At 42.7% G+C, this 24,696-nt stretch overlaps 1 protein-coding gene across 1 annotated transcript in view; it reads left to right on the top strand.

Annotated features, from left to right (window-relative positions):
* The window catches only part of LOC148036517 (uncharacterized), a 307,373-nt gene that overhangs the window by 263,222 nt on the left and 19,455 nt on the right, over positions 1–24,696 (top strand). Inside the window, exon 17 of the mRNA XM_087678942.1 lies at positions 24,355–24,612. Coding sequence (XP_087535068.1) covers positions 24,355–24,612 — 258 coding nt within the window. The remainder of the gene's footprint in view (positions 1–24,354; positions 24,613–24,696) is intronic.

Below are 24,696 nucleotides of genomic sequence, written 5' to 3' on the forward strand. Positions count from 1 at the left end.
ATCTACGAATAAACTGGTATGCAGTGCTGGTCCAAGTTGCTTTAGACCAATGAATTCATTCATCTTCTGCATACGGTATGCTGGCAGACCATATCGGCCTCGCACTGCATCATTTAATACATCCCAACTAACAAATGCTTCGGAGATTCCTTGGTCTTTACACCATTTTTTCCACCAAATTCGGGCTTCTCTTGTTAACTTTAACTTGTCCATCATTCATTGATTAGTTGGGGTAATTCCAATAGTAATGAACTAATCTTCCATGGATCCGACCCATATTTCTGCTTCAACCTCGACGTTTTTGCCTTGGCCATCAAACGGACTCAACAGGGCCCTATAAAATTCAATTGTCATTTGAATAATGGAGGCAGGATCAATCACCATATCACCTTGCTCGTCCTCTATGCGCACAATATTTTCCCGGGCATATTTCTGATGTAGACGAGCAAAAAATTTATGAGTTTGACTGTTGTTATCATGTAAAGCTTCGGCTCTGGCTAACGCTTTGTATTTTACATACTCCTCTTCCTGAAGAGATTGGACCCTGCCTTTCAGCCATTCAATGCAAGTGAGCAGGTCATCATCGGAAACCCTAGTCTGACACAAAGCCAAGGAATGGGCTAATAAAGCTTGAGCATGTTGCAATTCAGCTCGAAACAAGGAAGCATGCTGAATACCATATTGTCGAGATAATGCTCGCGCATTATCCCTAAAAACCCCCCATGCTTCCATTCTTGTAGATAGAACCTTCAAGCTAAAAGAAGCTATCAAGTGCTGAGCATCTACCAAAAACTGATTTTTCTGCAAAAAAGATTGATTAAACCGAAGAGGCAAATGGGCAAGGAGAGCCTTGAATGCATGAACAGGTCTGTGGCTCATTTCCAGGACCAAAGGGTAATGATCTAACAGAACATGTTGTCTTTCCACCCACATATCAATGACTGCAGGAAGAAAGAAGTCACTTTGGCAGATGTAAATTCTATTCAGTCCGCGAAAGCAAGAGCAAAGTAAGAGCTATGATGGATGGAGCATGTTGGGGGTAAAGGTGCCTATGCCTAGCCACCCATGTATTGCTACATTGATAGTACCTACACCTGCACATGGGTACCCATTACTATCATTTCATTCTTTATTCTTTCAGTGACATTTGAATAGAGGGAAGGTTGGTCACACATTGTGACTGTTGGAGTTCCCACATCTTGAGTCTGTCTCTCTTGCTCTCTGACTCCATCCGCCATAGCCCACACCTCTCTTTCTTTTGCTTGCTCACCCAAGCCTGCCGCTCAGGACCATCCATAACCGAATGCGGAGAGGTCGCCTGATCTGCAAAAACACAGGCATTAAAGTCACCCATAACAGAGCCAAGGCAAGGCAGTGCAGGTCATCCCAAAGCTGACGACGATCCCTTGCATTAGAAGAAGCATACACGCCTACAATCCACAAAACCTCCCCCTCATAACATATTTCCAGGATTAGAAATCGGCCGCAGGTATCTTGAGAAACCAATGATGGTTGCAGGGAGGATTTGACAGCCAACATAACTCCCGATTTGTATGGAGCACGACCACTAAAAAAAACCGCATAATCCTTATACACATAAGAAGATCCAGCCAAGGAAGGTTGTTTGTGCTCCACAGCAAAAAAAAAAATCCCAATTTCCAGCAAGCACAACTTTCCACAGCCGATACTGCTTGTTGCCTGAAGAAATACCTTTTACATTCCACAAAGCAAGTTTCATGATCAATCAGAAAATAAGAAAAACTACTAAACCATCACTTTCCCTTTCCCTTTTACATCTATAACCTTGGCAGCCTAGAATCTCTCCATTTCGTACGTATAACATCTACAAGATCCGCTCTCTGCAAACCCGCAATCGAAACTCTGGAAGGCAACTGCAGTTGCTGGGAGCGGAAACCGTCTCGAGGCAGCACAAGCCTTCCACGGGCATCGGATCGCAAGGCTGAATTAGAAGTCCTTCTATCTTCCACTACTGCGGTACGCAAAGATTGAGGTTTCATATAAAAACCCCTACCTTTGCATTGAAAGGTCTGAGTGATTGGGGGCGGCCAAGGATGGGCACGATCCAATCGAGAATCTTGCCTAGCATTACGACGGACCACAATGACCCAAGAATCCTCCCGAGGAGACAAATTTCACGCTACCACAGTCGAAGAATGCTCCCCACCCTCGTAATGATCATTCTTCTTGCCTTCCTCACGACCTTGTTGGGGAAGGTGCTCTGGATCAAGTACTGTTTGCTGAAACACGTGCTGAGGGTGGTGGTCTTGCATTTCCATATCTTGATCAATAGGGCCTTGCACTGCCTCTGTATCTTTGTCGCATACTGAAACAAAATGGCCCAACTGACCACATCTGAAACAGTGTCCTGCAAAAGTACCCCATTTCAACTCATATACCAGTGTTTGTAAGCCTGGAACTTCAAAACGAATTTTTGCCGGGTGAGGTTTGCCTATATCCCACAGCATATATGCCTGGTTCCTATTATGAGAAGCCAACCGAGGCTCCACCAGAACCTCCCCAAGGGTTCTCAGTACCATAGGTAGAAGTCTCCAAAGATGCACAGGAAAATCCACCACCTCTACCCAAATTGGGTAGGCCTATCTCAGCATGTCCTGAAATTCAGCCATGGGCATGATCTCGCTTAGGGTTTTTGTATGTCGCATGTGTGTGGACCCGTCTTTTGTTCTCGTCACATGTTCGTGCAGTTTGCCTCGTCTCTCATTCGCTGCAACCCACGCTCGACGACGACTTGCTCTTCGTCTCGCCTCTTGCTTCTGCCATTGCATCTCGGCCTACTCTTCTTGTGCAGCTGAAACAGGGTACTGTGGATCCCTGTTTTTGCACATCCGCTTACCTACGTGCGGTTATTCTGCTCTGATGTCAACATCAAGCCGACGCCCTGCGGACCTGGGAATCCTTTCATTCACATTCCTTTCTGTATCAGTTCTTCTGGCTCTGGTCATTTTAGCTCAGAAAAGAGAGCCTGGAGCACATTTCGAGGGTGTTGCATAGAGTGAGAGAGAGACAGAGGAAGAATTTTGGGATCGGAATCTACTTCTGCTATGGCAAACCTGCAAGAATATAATGGTATCGATATGGCCTTTCTCGATCAGTAGATCGGGCAGGGGAATGACAAAGACTTGGTTGACTCGGATGGTGATTCATTGGCAGATGAGCGCGGCCCGTTGTTGGATAGTGAAGAGATGGGCAAACATTGTAGGATGTCGATGGAAGAACCGGTCTTCGGCCCGAATTTGCCTCAGCCTTAGGTTCATGCTTCGTGTCCGCAATCTAATGGGTCTTTACAATTCATGCTGGCCATTGCCAATCATCTCATGTCAAACTATGTTCACAGTATTGAGGATAAAGCTAACACATTACCGGAAGGGGATCAAGTAGTAGCAGTCATGGGAACCAACCTAGTCCTACAACAGATAGCTGCTTTCCATGAGAGGGCAGCCATATTTTATTTTACTAGAAGGATTCCTTTGATCACCAGAATTCGAGCTTGGCTACAAGCTATGCTTGTCAGTTCTGAATAGTGTCCAGATGATGCTTCAGGGCGTATGCAGGTTCCCCTAGTTGAAGAGATTTATGATGGCCCGAAGGGGTTCTTTGAGGTTCTGTTTCGTTCTGCAGAAGTACGGGCTCTTATTATGCAACGCATTCCTTTGTTTATGGATGGGCAGCTAGTTCCATCACACTCGCTCTCGCCATCGTCTCTCTCTCTCTCTCTCTCTCTCTCTCTCTCTCTCTCTCTCTCTCTCTCTCTCTCTCTCTCTCTCTCTCTCTCTCTCTCTCTCTCTCTCTCTCTCTCTCTCTCTCTCTCTCTCTCTCTCTCTCTCTCTCTCTCTCTCTCTCTCTCTCTCTCTCTCTCTCTCTCTCTCTCTCTCTCTCTCTCGTAATGGGTAATTATATTATATCAAATCACATGAGGAAAACAAAAGTCATGGCGGCAAAGGAACAAAAGAAATTGTCGTATGCCGAGGAACAAAGTCCTCCCTAGGGAGAATATCATCATGTTTGATGAGACTTAACTGCTAATCCAAAAAGCTCTTGAGCCTAGATATGTGTCCGTGGACATTGGAGGCTGAATCAAAAACAAATACATTTTGGAAAACCCAATTCTGCCAACAGCAAATGGAACAAAATCTTCCTATGTGGTTGCACATGAGTGGAAAATTTTGCCTTAGCAAAGACCTAGTCTAGGGGGTACATAGACAGCCCAACTACAGCTCTCCAAATATCAAAGAGGAAGGACCAAATGTTTTTGGCCATAGAGCAGGAAATAAATCTATGGTGTGAGGATTCCACACTAGTAGTGAAAAAGAAAAAGTTGTCATTCGAGATTTGGTGCTTGAAAAGAGCCGAATTAAGGGAAAGTCCACCAATCATCACTCTCCAAAGAAAGACTTTGCATTTGAAGTCTTGTTCAGCCAACTTTGCATCATAGTCATTTTCGACCAAGCCTTAGATTTGTGTAGGCCCTAAACAGCATTGGCTTCGGTGACCAAACAATGGTGATCTTTGATCATGAGATGATACACCTAATTATCCAAAGCCTTTTCAAGATTTAGCCATCCCAAAAGATGTCAATCCTTCCAAGGAAGATCTATATCAAGGGCAAGAAAGGGCTACCTATGCTACAACACTATCAAATCCTGACCCCATAAGTCACAATATCCCAAAGGATCCAAAAATGGCTCCTCGCTATGCGAAAAGACATCAACACATTATGGCTCCCCAAGGTGGCATCAGGAATAGAAGTTAAACCCAAACGTGCCATGTGGTTAAATTTGGATCGGTCCTCTTGTTTCCCATCCCAAGAAAATAGCCTTGACATAGCCAACAATTCCACCTGGAAAGAGTTAGCAACCAAATGATCCTTTGCTAGGTGCCATTGCAGTTTTTGTAGAACTAGCTTCCATTATATACCAAATGATTCACCAAGAAAGAGAAAGATGTGGAGAACTAACCAACAATGTTAAGGATGTGCCACCACGAGCCCCAAATGGTGGTATTACCATGCACAAGTCCTCAATCTTCTAGAAAGAAATGGATACCAAAGAGCCAAGGATGATGATTAGTGCACATAGCTCGAAAAAGTGACCAATGAAGAGCCACAATCCCATATGGATCTCAGCATCCAGAATACTCCTCCTCCCATGCTTTTTGGGGTGTAAATATGGCTTTAAGAAATCCAAGAAATACTTGCAGACAACGAGTTCTTTTCCATAGCATGAAAGGGATGTGCTTGGTAAAATCATTCAAGGTAGTGGTAGACAGGGCAGAAGTGGCAAAAAATAAGTAAGCATAGGTAACATGATAGTCTGCGCGACTTTGAGATCAACATGGAATGGCCAGGCTGCTTGAGATTTCCAACAAACAGACTTACCCTTAAATTTTTGTAAAAATCCATTCTAGCAAGTCCTTTGGCTGAGTATCAATACCCAAAGCATATCCTAGATGCCCGATGACATTGCCATGGGGTATCACCAAGCCTTGCCATCCCAATGTCTGCAGGTCCAATTCAGTACCACTGATAAGGGAGGATTTCAAGCATTAATACAAAGGCCAGAAGCATGTCCAAAAAGGTTCAAGACATCCAATGCCTTGCGGAGATTATCCCTTTCTACTTTCAAGATCATGAAAGTATCATCATCCAATGACTAGCTGACCAAAAGGAAGGGATAAACCAGCCAAATATCCAATATCCATCAAATGGGATAACATGCTAAGAATTGGATGGGTCGCCAAGGCAAAAAATAGAGGACTCAAAGGATAGCCCTGTCTCATTGAGCGTGCAAGGACAAAGGGCTCAATCACATCCCCATTCAGTATAACCCATGAAACAGCATCATTACTAATAGTGTATATTAATAAGACATACGTGGTCCAAAGCCCATGGCATGTATAAGTTCCGCAAGCAAAGATTAGTCCGAGTAGTCAAAAGCTCTTTCCAAATCCAATTGAACCAAGACCATCTCCTAATTTGAACACTTTGCATAATCAATACCCATCTACACATTCAACACATTGTGCAAAATATTTATGCCCTTAATGAATCCATATTGATGAGGATGGGCAATGCCAAGGAGATGCTTATGGAGATGATTAGCCATTACCTTCCAAAAAAATTTATACATGGAGCCCATAGTGAGATTGGTCTCCAATGCTTCAACATTGACGAAGCACAGACTTTCAAAATCAATTTGATAATCCCTTCCTTTCAAGATGTAGGCATGATCCCCATGTCCCAAACCTAACTACACAGTACTGTGAGGGGTTTCACCAAACGAGTAGCATAAGCCACAAAGAACTCATTAGTGAGGTCATCCCAAGTGGGACTTTTACCCATGGGCAAGTGTAACAAGATATCCATAACCTCACCCTCACAAATATCAACCTCACCCTCATGAATATCTATGGGCAAGTGTAACAAGATATCCATAACCTCACCCTCACGAATATCAACCTCCAAAGACAACCTAAATCTTATCCTTAACCAAAGCATAAAAAACCAAACGGGCATGCGAAATATGCTCAAAAGGTGCATGTATGGAACCAAGAAGTCCCAAAAAATAGCATCTACACATCTGCTCAGTGTTCTATGGATCTATAATTGTTAGGGAGTATAAAGAAGGGGACCTCCATATCCACCCACTTGAATGAGTTTCATCTACTTTCAGCCACTTATCTTCATAGAAAATTGAATTTTAAGAACAATCTTCCTCCCTTGTTCTTGTTGATTACATCGTCTGATTTAGGGGATACATTCCGTACTGCTATGTGTGCAAATAAGCCTACTAATAGACTAAAATTGCAAGATATAGAGGGTGCACTTTTTGGTAGGAGCAGTAATGACCATGGTAGAGATTCTCAGAAGTATTATTCTCAGTTACATGGACATCTCGTAGTAAGTCTCTGTCACTATTGTGAAAAGTAGGGTCATATTCGGTTACAATGCCATAAAATGTGTGATGATAAGCACAAGGGAAAGGATCAATTGTAGGAAACTAATTATAATCGCAGTATTGTCCCTAGCAAGTCCAATGTTAAGATCAAAGAGATTAATGTCATATAGACTGATTTTGATGATGACTATATACTTGCAACTTCTTCTCTTGATGCTCCACAATCAATTGATGCCTCCTCTACCTATGCTCATTGTTGGCTACTTGATTCAGGGGATTCATTTTATGTCACTCCTCATCGAGAGTGATTCCACTCCTATTGCTGCATGACATGATCTATTAAATTGGGTAATGACTTGGCCTTGGATATTGTTGATATTGCAGATGTCCCCAACTACAATTTCCTTCAGGCAATATGTTTACTTTACATGATATATGCCATGTTCCGGCTTTGACCAAAAGCCTGCTTTCGGCTAGACAGTTGGATGATGCAGGTTATGTTGTATCTTTTGGTGATTTCTCATGGAAGCTTACCCATGAGAACTTGTCATAGCATGAGGTGCCAAGTATGGTACTCTTTATCCCTTACTTATATATGGAACTATCAACCATGTTTTGGCAGTGGTTGCCATACCACATGTATCATTATGACATCGCCGGCTTAGGCACATGTCATTAAAGGGAATGAAAATGCTTACCCATTTGCAGTATTTTTGGCCCCTTGACTATAAGTATTTTGATTCTTGTGATCATTGTCTTTATGGTACGTAGACTTGTAACTCGCATAAGAAGTCTAGCATTACACGCATAGGTGAGCCTATCAACCATGTTTTGATAGTAGTTGCTATACCACGTGTATTGTTATGGCATCATTGCCTTGGACACATGTCATTAAAGGGAATGAAAATGCTTATTCATTTGAAGTATCTTCTGCCCCTAATCAAGTGTTTTGATTATTGTGATCATTGTCTTTATGATAGGTAGACTCATAACTCGCATAAGAAGTCTAGCATTACATGCATGGGTAAGTAACTGTGTTTGGGCAATGACTGTCATACCACATATATTGTTATTGCATCGTTGCCTTGGATATATGTCATTAAAGGAAATAAAAATGCTTACATGTTTGCAGTATCTTCCACCTTTTAACTATAAGTATTTTGATTCTTGTGACCATTGTCTTTATGGCAGACAAACTCATAATTGGCATAAGAAGTCTAGCATTATGCGCATAGATGAGCCTCTAGCTCTTGTTTATTCTCATATTTGTATGCCTTGCAAGTCATTAGGTGGTGCGAAGTATTTCATTACTTTTATTGATGATTACTCGCATAAGGTCTAGGCATACCCCATAAAGCACAAATCGGAAGTATTTGCTACCTTTCAACATTGGCTTGCTTTTGTTGAGAACCACTTTGTGTATAGGCTGAAATGCCTACGATTTAACAATGGGCACAAGTATGTATCTAAAGCCTTTAAGCAATTTTATGATGAGAGGGGTATTAAGCATTAGTTGACCACTCTGTATACCCCATGCTAAAATGGCATGACTGAGTGCAAGAATAGGATGATTTAGAAGCAAGTTAGAAGTAGCCAGGCAGGATTACCGCAACACTTTTGGACTAAGGCACTTACTATTGCCATACATTTGATTAATCGGTCCCCATGCACTACTCTTGACTATCAGGTTGCAGAGGAGGTGTAGTCTGAATAGGATGATTTAGAAGCAAGTTAGAAGTAGCCAGGCAGGATTACCGCAACACTTTTGGACTAAGGCACTTACTATTGCCATACATTTGATTAATCGGTCCCCATGCACTACTCTTGACTATCAGGTTGCAGAGGAGGTGTAGTCTGAAAAACCTCCATCATATGCTCATTTGTGTATCTTTGGTTGTGAGACTTTCTACCATGTTTTCAGGGACAATCATAATAAGCTAGATCCTAAGTCCGTGAAATGCATCTGTCTTGGTTACGGGGATGTAGGTGAGATATCCTACCGTGTATAGGATCCACAAGCTTAGAAAGTCATCCGCAACCATGATGTTGTTTTTTGTAACGAGAAAATGCATAAGCAGCCTGAGTAGGTCGTTGAGATACACAAGGTGATATTTCCGAAAGAGTCTCCTATTACTGTATAGTCAGCTAGACCACCTACAGCAGTTGATACTCCAGTGGCCTAGGATCATGATATTAGACAGGATGTATAGGCCGCACAGTCTATTTTACTAGAGATAGACATCAGCTTGATCGCTTTGCGCCCTCTATACATTATGTTATGGTGACAAATGCTGATGAGCCTCTTAGCTATGATGAGGCCATATGCACAGGTGATAGTTACTCTTGGGAGAGGGTCATGCTATCAAAGTATGACTCACTGCTAAAAAATCATGCGTGGGTTCTGGTTTCTTTGCCTAGTGGAAAACATGCTTTGCTATGCAAGTGGGTATATAAGTTGAAGAGTATCCCTGGATGCCCTAAGCCAGCCTATAAGGCCAAATTGGTTGCTAAGGCCAAGTGGGTGTACAAGTTAAAGAGTACCCTTGGATGCGCCAAGCCAGCCTATAAGGCCAAATTCCCACTCTTCTCGAAATGGGTGAAGGCCAATTGACTGCCCGAATCAAGAGGCAAATTTGATTGAAGACTTGTTGGTCACTTTGGACAACAAGCGGAGTTTGGATTCTAAAAAGGATTGGGGGAATCCCATTGTAAATCAACTTCTACTTCGATAAAGCTAAAGAAAATATAGAAAGGGGCATCAGTTTTGGGGCCAATCGGGTGTCCATTGTCCAAAGATTAGTAGGTAAAGTTTTATATTCAAGTTTGCAATCAATACTTAGTGTTGTAATACTACCAAATCCTTTGAATTGGTGGGCTCATGGCACTTGATTGCAACTTGGGATCACTGCAATCTTGTTGAAGTTGCTCTTAGCAATAAATTACAAGAAGTATGTCTTCATACAATGATATGGGATCAAGTGGAGAGAATGCATCTCTCCTCGGGGGGAAATGCAATGACTGATGTTGGGCATGGTTCTTAGTATGGATAGCAAGCTGAAAACATGGAAAATGATCCAAATGTTGGCACTTCTATACATCAAGAGGCTAAAGAATTTGATGATAGCTTGAAGGATCAGATGTGAACAGCAAAAAACTATTTTTTGAATTGGCAAAGGATCCCCAATTTACTCCATTCTTGAGTGCTCCCAAGGAAGGACAGGAAAGGCAAAGAGAAGACCTCTTATAAAGCTTAGGGACAACTAGAAGAACTGAAGGAGATACCTAAGCCTTCTTTGGAAGAGCCCAAAAAAGCTTGATGAGCACAAATAGTTGGTACCCATGGGACAACAAGTGCAAATGCATGGCCCACTTGGTAGTGCCAATCCATAGGAGTATGGACAGCAAGGTATTCATGCAAATATAAGCATGGGGCAGCAAAGATACTTTGGTGGAGGTACCGTTTTTCATGCTATGATTGAATAGGCACTGCCTACAGAAATGTATGGCACAAATCCCTATGGTATGCAATAGCCAATGCATGGTTCACAACACCCAATGTATCTCGGTAATGCAAGAGAAATGCAAAATCCCATGTATGGAAACATAGGCATAATGCCTGGGGCACAAAGTGGGCCATATGAACATGTATCTGCACCGTCAAGGATTGTTCAAGCACAAGGATTTGGTATCAGTCATGCAAGTGCATCTAATAATGATGGTTTTCATGTAAATATAGCAAATGCACCCTTTTTGCAGCAGCCTATTTATGATAATTTGACACCCATAGGACTGCCAAAGGACTATGATGAAGGTGGTAAAAGTGTGAAGTTTGAGCCTTTCACAGGTGCACAAGATAGGCTGAAAGCACTTTCTTTTATTCAGCACTTTGGTGCAACCTATTCTAGAGGCAACTTCATAGAGGCATCTAAGATATGCAAGGCATCCACATTCTTGAAGGGAAATGCATTGTAGTGGTGGTCTACACTTCTCATTCAGGGAAAGGCACCTACTACTTGGGTCAAGTTCATGCAAATGTTTGCTTCAAATTGGTTTACAAGTACCTTTGAAGTATCATGGAATCAATTGGATTCCAAGGATTGCAAGAACTTGGATTAGTACAATAAGAATTTTTGGGATGCTTTGCTGCCTATCACTTCTTATTGGTCAATACCCCTCCATGTGCAGGTGGAGAACCATGTTTGCGTTTTGCCAAAGGATATACATGATTTTTGCATGAAGTCCACTGTTTCTAGCATGTCTCAACTCATAGAAATTGCTACTAGAGCTAATGCACTGCTGCATGGAAAAGATACAAGGTTCCACGACATTGATGCCAAGTCACATGTCAAAGAGGCTAAGGCTAAGAAAAAAGGTAGATCTGAAATAAAGGTTGAAAATTAGGACAGATGTGAAAATAGGGCTGGAAAGAGGAAGAGATGGTAGAGAAAGAGTGGGAAAAATGGTGCACAATATAAAGAATTCATGGCTGCAAATAAATACTTTATTTGTGAGCAGGAAGGGCGCATTGGCAAGGAGCTATCCTAATAGGCAGCAAGCTGAAAAAGACAAAAGTTGATCATATGGCACGTCTTTTTATGCAGCATGTGTTTAAGTACCATGGTATGCCTGAGTCCATCATTAGTGATCGTGACCCACAAACGACAAGTTTGTTTTGGGAAGGATTGTTTGAGAATATGGGCACAACACCGAAATTCTCTTCATCCTTTCATCCACAAACTAATGGTCAATCAGAGGAGGCTAACTCCACAATTTTAGATCTTTTGACGTGCTATGTATCAAACCACAAAGCATAGGGAACAGTATTTGCCGTTGGTTGAGTTCGCATATAACAAAACCATGCATAGTTCCATCGATAAGGCTCCTTTTGAGGTGGTAGAGGGTGGTACAAAAGTACCCCCTATTTTGCACACAAAAGATAAGATCTTTGAGGCTGATCACTATATGGAGAGCATGGATGCAGCTTATCAGATGGTTAAGTATGCACTTCAAAGATCACAGGATAAGCAAAAGAGAGCAATTGATCATCATAAGCATGTTTTGCACTTTGCAAAGGAGGGCGAATATGTGTTGCTGCGTTTTGAAAAGGCATAGCTGAAAAAGATGAAGGGAAAAGAGAGATCATATCCAAAGTTGAGTATGTGATACTATGGGGCATTTCAAGTGTTGGAGAGGATCAATGATACATGTTATAGCTGAAGTTGCCTCCACGCTAGCGGATACACAATGCCTTTCATGAGAGCTTACTTAGTCCCTTTCATGGCGATGTGCCAGAGGATGTATCTACTGAAATTCAGCCTAAGGTTGAAGAGCTCGATGAGATACTGGTACTAGAGTGGATTTTGGCACACAAAGAGCGGAAGATCAAGGGTAAGGTTTCCAAAAAGTACTTCGTAAATTTTCAAAACTATTCACCAATGGATGCCAAATGGATGGAGGAGGATGTCTTGGCAGATCATCCTCAATTGTTGTAGCTTTATCTTGATGCTTTCTAGTCAAGTTCGGCAAAGCAAGGGTCTAGAGCATTACCTGATGCTCGTGAGGGAGCTAGCACCTCTACTCCTTAGTGATGGATAGCTCTAGATGTAGTGGATCTTGGATGTATTCAGCATACATTCAAGGTACTGTAGCTAACAATATATTTGCAAGGAGATCACTATTCAGTGCTCTACGCACTATGTTTGGTATGCATATGGTATGGTTATTATATGTAGCTCTAAAACTACACATTTACATCAATTAATAATCATCAAAGGCTAATTATCAAATGTTGGTTTTTAGTGTACGGGATTAATTTCAATGGTATTCAACTGATTTTATGGACAACAGCATATGTTATAATGCCATTGATGTTTTAGCCATGGTTTATGCTATACTGTGGTTTAGTTTTTCCAAATTAATTGAGCTCATGATTAATGGATCCTTCACATGATAATTTAACAATGTTTTTGAGATTCTTTGTGAGTCTTATGTTATGTTATGTTGGCTGGTAATTTTCAAAATATCTTAGACACGTAGAATGGTTGAACAACAGTGTGCAATGTTGTGTTGTACTATAATGCCTTGTGGAAATTCCAATGGAGTACTTTTCTTTTGATGCATCTGGTAGTGCAATTGGGGATGCTTGCAAGGATTTTAAGGTGGAGGGCTATCATGAGGACATGTATTTTTGCAAGCCTCACTTAACACGTGGATTAATTCTTAATCACATGTTTAAGTAAATGTTACACATGTGAGGTGCAACTGAGTTTAGTGTAAATTAATGAGCCCGTGACCCAAGAGAATCAACGGATTTCAAAGGTAAAAGTTACAATTAATTATGTCGCATAGATACTAAGTGGTATCTAGTGCCAGTTATTGCCTAAGTCATTTATTTGCCCATAAGTGTCTATTGTTGGTGATACTAGAGATGTAGTGTTTAATAGTACCTAACATCGATCTAATGGTCAAAAATGGCACACTGACACTTGGGAGATGAAGTGGCCTAGCCAGTTTTATTACTAGCTAGTTAGAATTTTTTCTGGGCACAAAAATAAATTTTAACTTAATTTTTAAAATGTCTATTCCGAAAGTTAATTTAATGGGCTAGATAATGCTAGAAAGTCAATTTGGAAGGTTGCCACTTGGCAAAACTTGCCATTCAAGTTTGGGAAAGCTGAATTGGGGTTGAAGGGAGAAGGAATTTTCATTTTTGCATTTTGAAGCTATTGGGAAGAGAGATTGGACTACTACTGCCTGCTTTTAGGGCGGTTTCTCCACCATTGGAGACCATTTTGGTGCTTCTCGATTGTGGTTGACATAATCACTCTAGCAATGTATTGGTAAGCTCCAACAAGTACTCCTAGTCTAAATCTTGAGATTCAACAAAACTCACCGCCATCGTAGTCTGTGTGTACACCTCAAACCTTGAAAGACATTTGCATTACTGCACTTGCAAAAGTTGGAGTACGCCTTGCTCTTGTACTCCAAGAGATAGGGCCATACGTAATGGTTAAAGTCCTCAACAATCAACATCAGATACTTGGCCTTCCCAAGGGAGGCCATGCTCATAGATCCACAAAGGTTGGTGTGAACCAACTCCAACGATGTAGAAGCCCTCCTAGAAGCAACCTATAAATGAGGTTGCCTATGCTGCTTGCCCTTGAAGCAGCTAGAGCAGAGAGTGTAAATGGGGGAAATCACAAAGTCTCTCCACCATCTTCTCCCGAAAAGCCACATGATAGTATCAAAGTTGAGGCGCACATATCAGATCTACCAAAGTGGTTCTAGCTTGTGGGAAGTCCTCACGGAAAGGGCTGTGAGTGTATAAGCCCACTCTCCTATGTACCTGTCCACAGAACCGCTCCAATAGAAGTATCCTTCATAGTCACTCCATCTTGCGTGAACACAATGTGGATACCTAGCTATGTAAGACCATGAACAAATAATAGATCAAATCCCAAATCTCATACATTGAGAACTTTGGCTGAAGAGTTTTACCGACCCAACACTAGGGGAATGGTCCCCACTCCACAAACAAGTATGAAAGAGTTGTCACCAATGGTGATAGATCCCCCTTTGAAACCCATCTGTTGAAGCTAATCCTATTGGAAAGTCATATGGAAAGAAGCCCTAATGAAGCCAAGGCTTCGCCATAGAAGAAGCAAGAGTGGCATTCTCCTCCTCGAATAAATGTATGAACACGGACTCAATGATTCAGAGGTAGTTGAGGTAGCCTTCGAATCTTTAGACTCATCCACTCCTCCATGTGCTTAAAAGGGGGGTACTTCTACCAATACTTCTCCGAATGAGTGCCCCTTCCATAGTGTGGGCACTTGGGCTTCTTCTTAGAATCCTTTGTGTCCTCTTTTATTTCATATTTCTTTGCCTTTGGCTTTGCCTTCTACTTCCCTCCTCCCAAACCTGCTGTGAAAGCCTTTTGGAGCGAGATCCACTAGCACCAACCTCTTTGAGCTACTTGTCATGCTCCAAAACCAGTAGGGCAAACAAAAGGTTTTTTGGCACACTATTGCACTAAAGGTGAGTAAAGGCTTCCACCTTACTTCAAGAGTATCTCTTGGATGATTGAAATGATGAGCACTAAGTCTCAAGGTGTTGAAAATCATGTGGCGGTTGATGACCTCTGTGGGGTTTTTTCTTGCCTAGAAGATCATGGTCCAAGTGTGACTCCAGAAGTTGGAATAAGCATATGCATTAGGGTTCAAGGCAATATGGGTGATCCTATCATTTGGAAAGTTTTTAAGTACTCAACCCTTACCCAGGAGGTACATAGTCCATCACATAAGTTTGATTAGACCTCATGAAATTTTCCAATCACTAACAATAGTCTACATTGTGGTGCAAGTAGAGGTTATGGCCTACATGCGATTTCACGAGGTTGCAAGCTACCCCTTTCGACTTTGGAGTGGAATCCTCACAGATGACTTGGTGATCTCCAACACAAGGAGATAGGCCACCAACCACATGCAAGTCATCCCTCCAAACTCAAAAAGGCAAGCTCTTCACTCAACAATGTCTAGTCAATCGCTTCCTACCTATCAATCAATTCCCAAAGGGTAACTAAGACTGTGAGGGTCCTTTGCTCGTGTAATCTCAAGTCCTTGATGTTAGAAGGCTAGTGTAGAACACATCAACTTTGGAGATGACAATTGAGTCTGAAAAATCAATGCCATATCCTCTGAAGATATAGTCCTCCCGAGAGATGCAAGCTCATCCCTCATATCCTCTAGTTTATTGATGTTATCCTTTATGGAAAGGGAGTCATCAACACTGAGCATCTAAAGTTTCTTCTCAAGACAAATCCCATGAGCAAACATCTTTTTATGATACAAAGATACAAGCTTCAACCATACTTTTGCCACTATATTCAACCTGCAAACATGTACCAAGACAGAACCGTGTAAGCTCATTAAAAGAAAGATCTGGCTCGAGAGTTGAGCCGATTCAAGAGGGCTACGTGATCCATTGTGGTTCCCACATGGGGATCCTCCACAGGACGGGGAATATGTAGGGTAACAAGCTCCCAAAGATCGAAGGTGTCAAGGATGCATCCCACCTTACATGACCAAAGTGAATAGTTAGAACCGTCTAGCCAGTTCTCTTTGGATAAAGAAGGGAGAATAGGCACTTGAGTAGGTGGTGCCATGTGAGGCAATTTAAAGCTAGTAGAATGGGCTCTATGGGAAACATGGAGAGAGGGGTGAGAAGAAGGAGAATGTTGCTCCCAACGGTGAGACCAAACAAAAGGGTGAGACCTTTGTTCTTCACAATGATCACACCGCCGGTCAAAGGAGTGATAAGAAATCTCCTCGTCAGAGTCATCAAAGCCATTGAACCGATAATAAGATATCTTCAATACCTACAAACACCCACAAAAATCTGCATTTTGCTGTAGGCGGCCCCAAATAGTGTAAGGCAGCTTCACCTCTGCGACGCTGAAAATTTATGTTTTCAGTGTGGGGGACCTCTTGATAGGAGACTGCCATATCCTCACTTTGGCAATGATACCATGTGAGAGTGTGCAATGGAAGTGAATCACGAACATGAAGAGAAAAAGAAGAGGAGAAGAGAAAGCAAAAGGAGAAGAATGATCTGCAATGAACAAAGAAGGTGGCTTTATAAACACAATGAGGACTAATCAGTCCCTACATGCAGCCCAAGGCATCAATGAGGGCACTAGATTAGGCTGAATAATGATGACAGCACCATCAACGGTGATGGAGATGGAGAGTATGCAGCATGCTGTCCACGAGGGAGAAGGAGAAGACTGGAGCCACCTAACGGAGCATCTGTGAGGCAAAAAAGTGATTGACTGCCCCAACAAAGTGACCAGCTATACATAGCTGGAAACTGCAAATTTGGCCAACCTGATGCTAGCACATAAAATAATGTGAAAAAATGCTGATGTGTCATCTGGGCAGTTTGGATAAAATGGCACTCACCCTGGGGGCCTGGAAACCATCCGGCACGGCAGCATAATTGACAAACACACCAAAACTGGGAAGAAAGACATGGTCAAAGCTCCAAATGTCCCTCTCAAACTTTGACTAGGGCTCACTCTCTCTCTCTCTTTTTTTTCATAATGGATGTTATATTTATAAAGTACTAAACGACAAAAGAGTTACAAAAGTCATGGCAAAGACGCAGAGGAAATTGCCATATGCCAGGGAAGTAAGTCCTCCCAAGGGAGTAAGCCAGAGTGCCGAATGAGATCTATCTGCCAATGCAAGAGACCTTTAAGCCTAGCAATGTGTCCCTGAACATTAGAGGCTGAATCAAAAAGAAAAGCATTCCGAATGGTCCAATTGTGCCAACAACCCCAGTATCTAAGAAAGTGAAACAAGATCTTTATATGAGATTGTGCCGGTGTGGGGTATTTGGGCCGCACAAAAACCCAATCAAAAGGGCTTAGCGAGAAACCAACCACCGCTCGCCAAACCGCTGACAAGAGTGACCAGATTTTCTTAGCGAGAGGGCAAGAAATAAATCGATGACGGGCCGATTCCACACTGGTGGTGCAAAAGAAACAATTGCCGTTTGAGATTCGACGCTTGGAAAGGGCTGAAGCAAGAGGAAGACCACCAATCATTACCCTCCAAAGAAAGACCTTGCATTTGAATGGTGTCTTGTTCAACCAGCCCTCCATCACAGTTACCTTCCACCATGACTGAGATTTACGCAATCCCCATACAGTATTAGCTTTAGTAACCAGCCATTGATGATCTTTAATCAGAAGATGATACACCTGGTTAGCTAAGGCCTTTTCCAAATTCAGGCGGCCTGCAAGGTCCCAATCCTGCCCAAGGACGATCCAAAGCAAGGGTAGGAAAGGGTTGTCTACTCTGGAGCACCATCAAAAGCTGTCCCCATAAATCCCAGTATCCACGAGGGATCCTAAAAAGCCTCCTGGCTATACGAAACGATATCAACACATTGCGACTGGCAAGGGTGGCATCTGCAATTGAAGTCAAGCCCAAGCGTGCCATGCGGTTAAAGTTTGGTCTGAGCTCATGTTTGCCTTCCCAAGAAAGTAATCGCGAGGTTGCCAACAATTCCAGTTGAAAAGAGTTAGTAGCTAAGCGGTCCTCTGTTGGATGCCACTGAGCCTTCTGGAGAACCAATTTCCAGGAACATACCAAATGAGCAAGTAGGGATGATGAAGGACTAGAAAACCGAGAGTTTGCATTAAGAACATGCCACCAGGAGCTCCGAGTTTGGGTATTAGCATGCACAAGCCTATGATCCTCAAGAAAATAACGGGCTATAAAGACCCACGGGTGATGATCCAAGCACATGGCACGAAAAAGAGACTAACGGAGTGCCAACATATGAGTTTCAGCATCCAAAATAGCCCCACCACCCATATGTTTGGGGGTACATGCATGCAACCAAGAAATCCATGAAATGCCTACATGCAAGGAGTCCTTCCATAACATGAAACGAATGTACTGAGTAAAAGCATTCAATCTAGTAGTAGTCTAAGGCAGCAATGGCAAGAAATATGTGAGCATTGGTAACATAATTGTCTGAGCTACTTTGAGGCGAACATGGAAGGGCCAAGCCTGTGACTTCCAATACAGAAATTTAGCTGCCAGTTTCTGTGAAATCCACTCTAGTAGTTGCTTTGGCCGAACATCAACACCCAAAGGGTACCCAAGATGCCTAACAATGGAACCACGGGGAACAACCATTCCCTGCCAGTCCAATGACTCCAAATCTGACTTCGTGCAACTGAGAATGGTTGATTTTAAAGCATGGATACGAAGACCAGAAGCATGACCAAAGAGAGTCCAAACATCTAATGCTTTGCGAAGATTATCCTTGTCCGCACGCAAAATCATAAAGCTGTCGTCAGCCAAGGATTGACTAATGAAGTGCTATCCAAAAGGAAGAGACAATCCAGCCAACTAAGTAGAAGCTTCCATATGAGATAACATCGAAAGAACCGGATGAGTCGTAATGGCAAAAAAGAGAGGACTCAAAGGGCAACCCTGTCTCACAGAGCATGCAAGGACAAATGGCTCGATAACACCACCATTCAGCATAACTCGCGAAGAAGCTGCAGCACTAATGGTGTAGATCAAACGAGACATCCGAGTACCAAAGCCCATAGTAGACATAAGTTCTGCAACGAAAGACCAGTCTAAATAATCAAAAGCCTTTTCTAGGTCCAATTGGATCAATACCACCTCCTGATTAGAGTGCCTTGCATAGTCAATAGCCATTTGCACATTTAAGACATTATGCAGAATGTTTCGGCCCTTAATGAAACCATATTGAAGAGGATGCACAATGGCAGGAAGATGCTTATGGAGCCGATTCGCCATCACTTTGGAAAAGATGTTATACATAGAACCCATCAAAGAAATTGGTCGCCAATGTTTCAACATAGATGGCAAAGGAACTTTTGGAAGCAGTTTGATAAGTCATTCTTTCCATGAGGAAGGCATGAACCCCGTTTCCCAAACCTGTTGAAACATAGTCCTTCAATGGTTTCACCAGTCGGGTAGAAAAAACCCCAAAGAATTCATTGGTGAGGCCATCCCAATCGGGACTTTTATCCTTGGGCAAGTGTAACAAAACATCCATAACCTCCGCCTCACAAATATCTGTCTCCAAAGTAGTTTGCATGTCGTGTGGAACCTGATTGCGGACCAAATCATAGAAAACTGAGCGGGCATGAGTAATTTGGTCAGAAGGTAAAGGAGTAGAACCAAGAAGGTCTAGAAAATAATTCCTACACATATTCACAATAGTCTGAGGATCAATGACCATTTGACCGTCTGCATCCTGGAGTCTAGTCATATTCTCTCGAGCAGGGGATGCATGGAGAGCTCGAAAGAAATTATGAGTCTGACAAGCACTATCTTGCAAATTCTCGGTCAAATTTTGCAATTTGGCCTACTGATAAGATTTCAACTGAAACTCTTTAATAAGATCAGCCAAACGCATAGCCAATGGCAACAAGAATACATCATCTGGAGTCTCCACCAGTAGAGAACGAACCAAAGCCAGTAATTTCTCTGCTGCTTGTCGACGCCGCCGACAAAGAGAGGCATGATGGATCCCATACTGCCGAACAACCCGCTGCATCCTGGAGTCTAGTCATATTCTCTCGAGCAGGGGATGCATGGAGAGCTCGAAAGAACTTATGAGTCTGACAAGCACTATCTTGCAAATTCTCGGTCAAATTTTGCAATTTGGCCTACTGATAAGATTTCAACTGAAACTCTTTAATAAGATTAGCCAAACGCATAGCCAATGGCAACAGGAATACATCATCTGGAGTCTCCACCAGTAGAGAACGAACCAAAGCCAGTAATTCCTCCGCTGCTTATCGACGCCGCCGACAAAGAGAGGCATGATGGATCCCATACTACCGAACAACCTCCTGCATCCTGGAGTCTAGTCATATTCTCTCGAGCAGGGGATGCATGGAGAGCTCGAAAGAACTTATGAGTCTGACAAGCACTATCTTGCAAATTCTCCGTCAAATTTTGCAATTTGGCCTACTGATAAGATTTCAACTAAAACTCTTTAATAAGATCAGCCAAACGCATAGCCAATGGCAACAGGAATACATCATCTGGAGTCTCCACCAGTAGAGAACGAACCAAAGCCAGTAATTCCTCCGCTGCTTGTCGACGCCGCCGACAAAGAAAGGCATGATGGATCCCATACTGCCGAACAACCCGCTGCACATTAGAGAGCAATCGTTCAAAAGAAGCATTTCCCTCAAAGGAGAAGTCCAATAAAAATCTATCAATCAATTGTTGCATATAACTCTGAAAGATTGAATGCTTCAAATAAGACGAGTTGAAAGGCAAAGGGAGTCTGTCCAGAATTTGCTTAAAAGTTGCAATGGGTTATACAAGCATCTCAAGCTGTAGAGGAAAATGGTCCGACAAGGCATATTGCTGCAACACTTTCATTTCCAGCATCTCAGGAAGAAAAACATCATTCTGCATGATGTACATGCGGTCCAACCGCGACCATGTAGTTGTATATTGCGCAGAATGAAAAGTAAACCCTGTAGAAGAAGGGTGTAGCCATGACCAGAGATCTTGCTTAAGTATAGCAAGAGCAAACGCATTCCACACGTCTTTCCAGAGCGTCCATCACCGAATGCTCTGATGTGGACTGTGAAGGATCAACACACATATTAAAATCCCCCATCAAAAAACCCCATCTGCCAAGTGACAAGGAGGTCTGCAAAGTATTCCAAAGATCCCGGCGGGATAAAGGGTCATTTGGAGCATAGAGGCCAAGTAACCATAAGATCTCTCCTTCAAATAAAACTTCAATCACCACAAAACGACCATGTACATCATTTTTAATAAGAACAGGCTGATATTTCTCATGTACAATCATAAGCACACTAGAATAATGCATGGCATGTGTCCCTTTATAAAACAAGTGAAACCCATGGCAATCCACAACTTTTTCTACTTCACTGTGACTCTTGTGCTCAACAGCACACAAGACATCCCACTGATTCTCATGCAATAAACTCCACATGGCATGTTGCTTATTGCGAGAACAAATGCCTCGCACATTCCACGTGGCTATCTTCATATGTATTTAAAAAAGAAAATCAGGAACGAGGCAAAGCTTGCCTCGATTTAACCTTTTCTGCTAGAATGTCAAGGACTCCCTCATCCAAAAAATCAGCTAACACGGCAAAAGAGTTCCGACGACCAGATTTAGAGGTAGACAGTGTATCCACTATCTTGGGCATGGAACGGGGATAGTGACGATCCCATGGGGTAATCACGTTACCTCTAGCATCAAAAGCCAACTTAGCATGCAGGCTCTTCGGACCATCCATATATACTTTCCTAGTGGGTTGATTGCGAGAAATAGAAGAAACCATAGCATGAGTAGTGTGCTCTGAAGACAACATGTCTTTCTTGCGCATATAAGTACGCAAGAAATCTTGTGAAGCATTAGGCACAGTATCCGCCATGCCAGCATCAAACCTTTTATCTTTTTTGGCACGTATATCTACCCAGTCATTGTTACGGGAATCCAAACCTGAAACATGTCGTTTGCCTTTATCCAAAACTTTAGGTGGCTGGGTCGCATCTTGCGACGGAGCATCAAGCACCATATCTTCCATGGGAGACAAAACATGCTCACCATCTGAAGTCGGTTGCTTCGCTGGACATTCGGCCATAAAATGCCCCAATTTTCCACCGAAAAAAAAATGCCTTGCAAAATTACCCCATTTCAAACAAAAGTGCAAAGGATGCATGCCAGAGCAATTAAGACGTAACCAAGCAGGCCTTTTCCGAGCAGTGTCCCATAACATACACAAACGGTTACAATTCGTGGCCCTTAGGCTCAGGGGAACCAAAATAGTGCCCACAACGGCCATGGCATCCTTTAACAATGGCCAGTAGATAGCCAGACAGTTTTCCACTTCAACCCACACCGGGCATTCATGTTGAAGCAAACACTGAAAATCTGCCATTGGGCGCCATGGCACAACATGGACCAAACGGCGATCAAAGAACAATGGCAGTTTAGTTAGCAATCGGCACGATGCTGCTCGGATTTCAACAACACCTCATAAAAGCCTCGGGGCCCAACAAAAATCTCTTCAACACACTCCCCTTGTAGTAGACTTTGCAGCCACTGGCGAATATAGGAAAGCACTGGAATCCTACCAGTGAAGAAGAGTATAACAGTACGTTCATAAAACACTGAGAATGAGCGCAAAACATTTTTAGGATCCACAGTGGCTTCCAGAACATCTTCAATTTTAGAGCCAGAAAAGGCTTCATGATTATGTTGAACATAATCACCAAGCAGAGTGTTGGCAAACTCTAACAAATGCTCCCAATCAACATCCTGAGAATCCACAGAATCAGAAGCAACCTGAGTATAAGAACGTTCCTGATGATCCATTGTATCTTCCGAAGTATGCTTGGTACGTTTGCCCACAGGCTGGAAGTCAGGACCAGGTGGCATCTCCTCTGTGCCACGAACCATATCCTCTGGTTCCTCTGTTTCAGAATCCGGACTCAGAGCTGCCACCGTTTGGTCAATAAAGCCCATGTCCGGACTAGCCATGTTGTATCACCACTTTAACAAGAGATCTAAAGCTATTTACAGGGCGCTCTCTCTATCTGTGCACGTCGTTGTACCTTAGGTCCTCTGCGCAAATCTATACTCTGCGGTACTGTTTGTATAGACTTTTACACAATCTGTCTCCTTCTGGGATTAGAGTAGGCCGTCAAAGACAGATTCTCAGAGTCAAACACAGGGCAGGGTGCCACAGGAATGTCAGGATGCAGATTGTTGAGATGACAAGCTCAACACATGTGGACATTGATGATGGACCGCCTGGTTAGATGGGTCCACACGTCTACACTTAGCACGTCGGTGGTCATTATGACTCTCACATGGCCACTGACTCATTACTTATTATATTCAGGTTGTTACACCTATTTACAGCTGGCATAGTTATAGCGCCAGTCAACTAGTGTAGTAGGTTATGCATTGTTTGACTTAGTAGGCCACTTTCCTTTTATGTTGTATCTTATCTATACCTTGTGTACATTGAAAAGAGTGTGGAAGAAGAAGAAGAAACCAGCAAGAAAACGTTTTTGCCTCCATCTCTCTTCTTGTCTCTTGAGTGAGCTTCTCCTTGTGCATTCTGTGTGTGTTCGGCGCGATTCTTAACACAGATCAGGTCGATGATGATACACAGGTGTGCTGAGACCGAGTGCGTGTAGGACAGAAAATGGACCTCTGGAAGGCAAGGGCAGGACTCGAAGTGTCGGGCAGGGTAGACGGAACCCTGCGCTAATCTGCGGCAGGAACTCAGTCGGCACGCAAAGCAGGCGAACAGTCGCGCAGGTCAGGGGAAATGCGTCCGCAGGCAGGTAGGCATGTGCGCAGGTCTGCCATCGCTCTCTCTCTCTCTCTCTCTCTCTCTCTCTCTCTCTCTCTCTCTCTCTCAAGTGCATGCACACCCATGCCCACACACATACATGCAGTCATGTGGCAGGTAGCCTGACATTAAGGGTAGACCCTCCAAAACAAAAGGCACCTGAAATTTTCTGTGAAGTTCTTCCAAAAAGAACAGATAGTATGCAGAAAGGTTTGCAGCATCTGTGTATAATTGCATAAGCTTGGCTGTTGGTCAAGCAGATGACTGTGTCTTGGGGAAGCAACTAGCATTAGGAATGCCAATCTCTCTGTTCTTTTAAAAATGGATTTTTCAGTTTCTTAAAGTTTCTTCTTCAGTTTGGCAATATTCTCGAGCTGGTAGCTGTTTGAACTTTTGTGCTACAATCTGCATCTTCCACTCCAATCACCTGGGATAAATTTTCATAAACATGATGGGTTTCTTTTTTCTCAATTCTGTGCAATGATCGTGATATAGAACATACAGGTGGCTGCATTTATTCAACATGGTGATGTTGGTAACTCTATCGAATGTTGCATCGATCTTAATATGTGGAAGATGGCCTTTGACATTGCACAAAGTTACAATCATGAAGATACTGTGAAAGACAGATTTCATCTTTACACAAGTTACCTTGTTGATGCTAACAACCATAGCTTGGCAATCAAAGCTGCTGAGCATTCTGGGCAACACATTCAAGTAGCAATGCTGCTCAAAGATTTTGCTAAAAAGTTACCAGATAAGGTCAGGAAATAATTTGTTTGATAGCATCTGATAGTTATCATTTTTTTGCCTTAGGCAGTATATGTTTTAAGCACTTACGATATG

The sequence above is a fragment of the Lygodium microphyllum genome, chromosome 5 (assembly GCF_053477565.2).
Source record: "Lygodium microphyllum isolate KBCC chromosome 5, Lygodium_microphyllum_v1.1.10, whole genome shotgun sequence".
In the NCBI taxonomy this organism is placed as follows: Eukaryota; Viridiplantae; Streptophyta; class Polypodiopsida; order Schizaeales; family Lygodiaceae; genus Lygodium; species Lygodium microphyllum.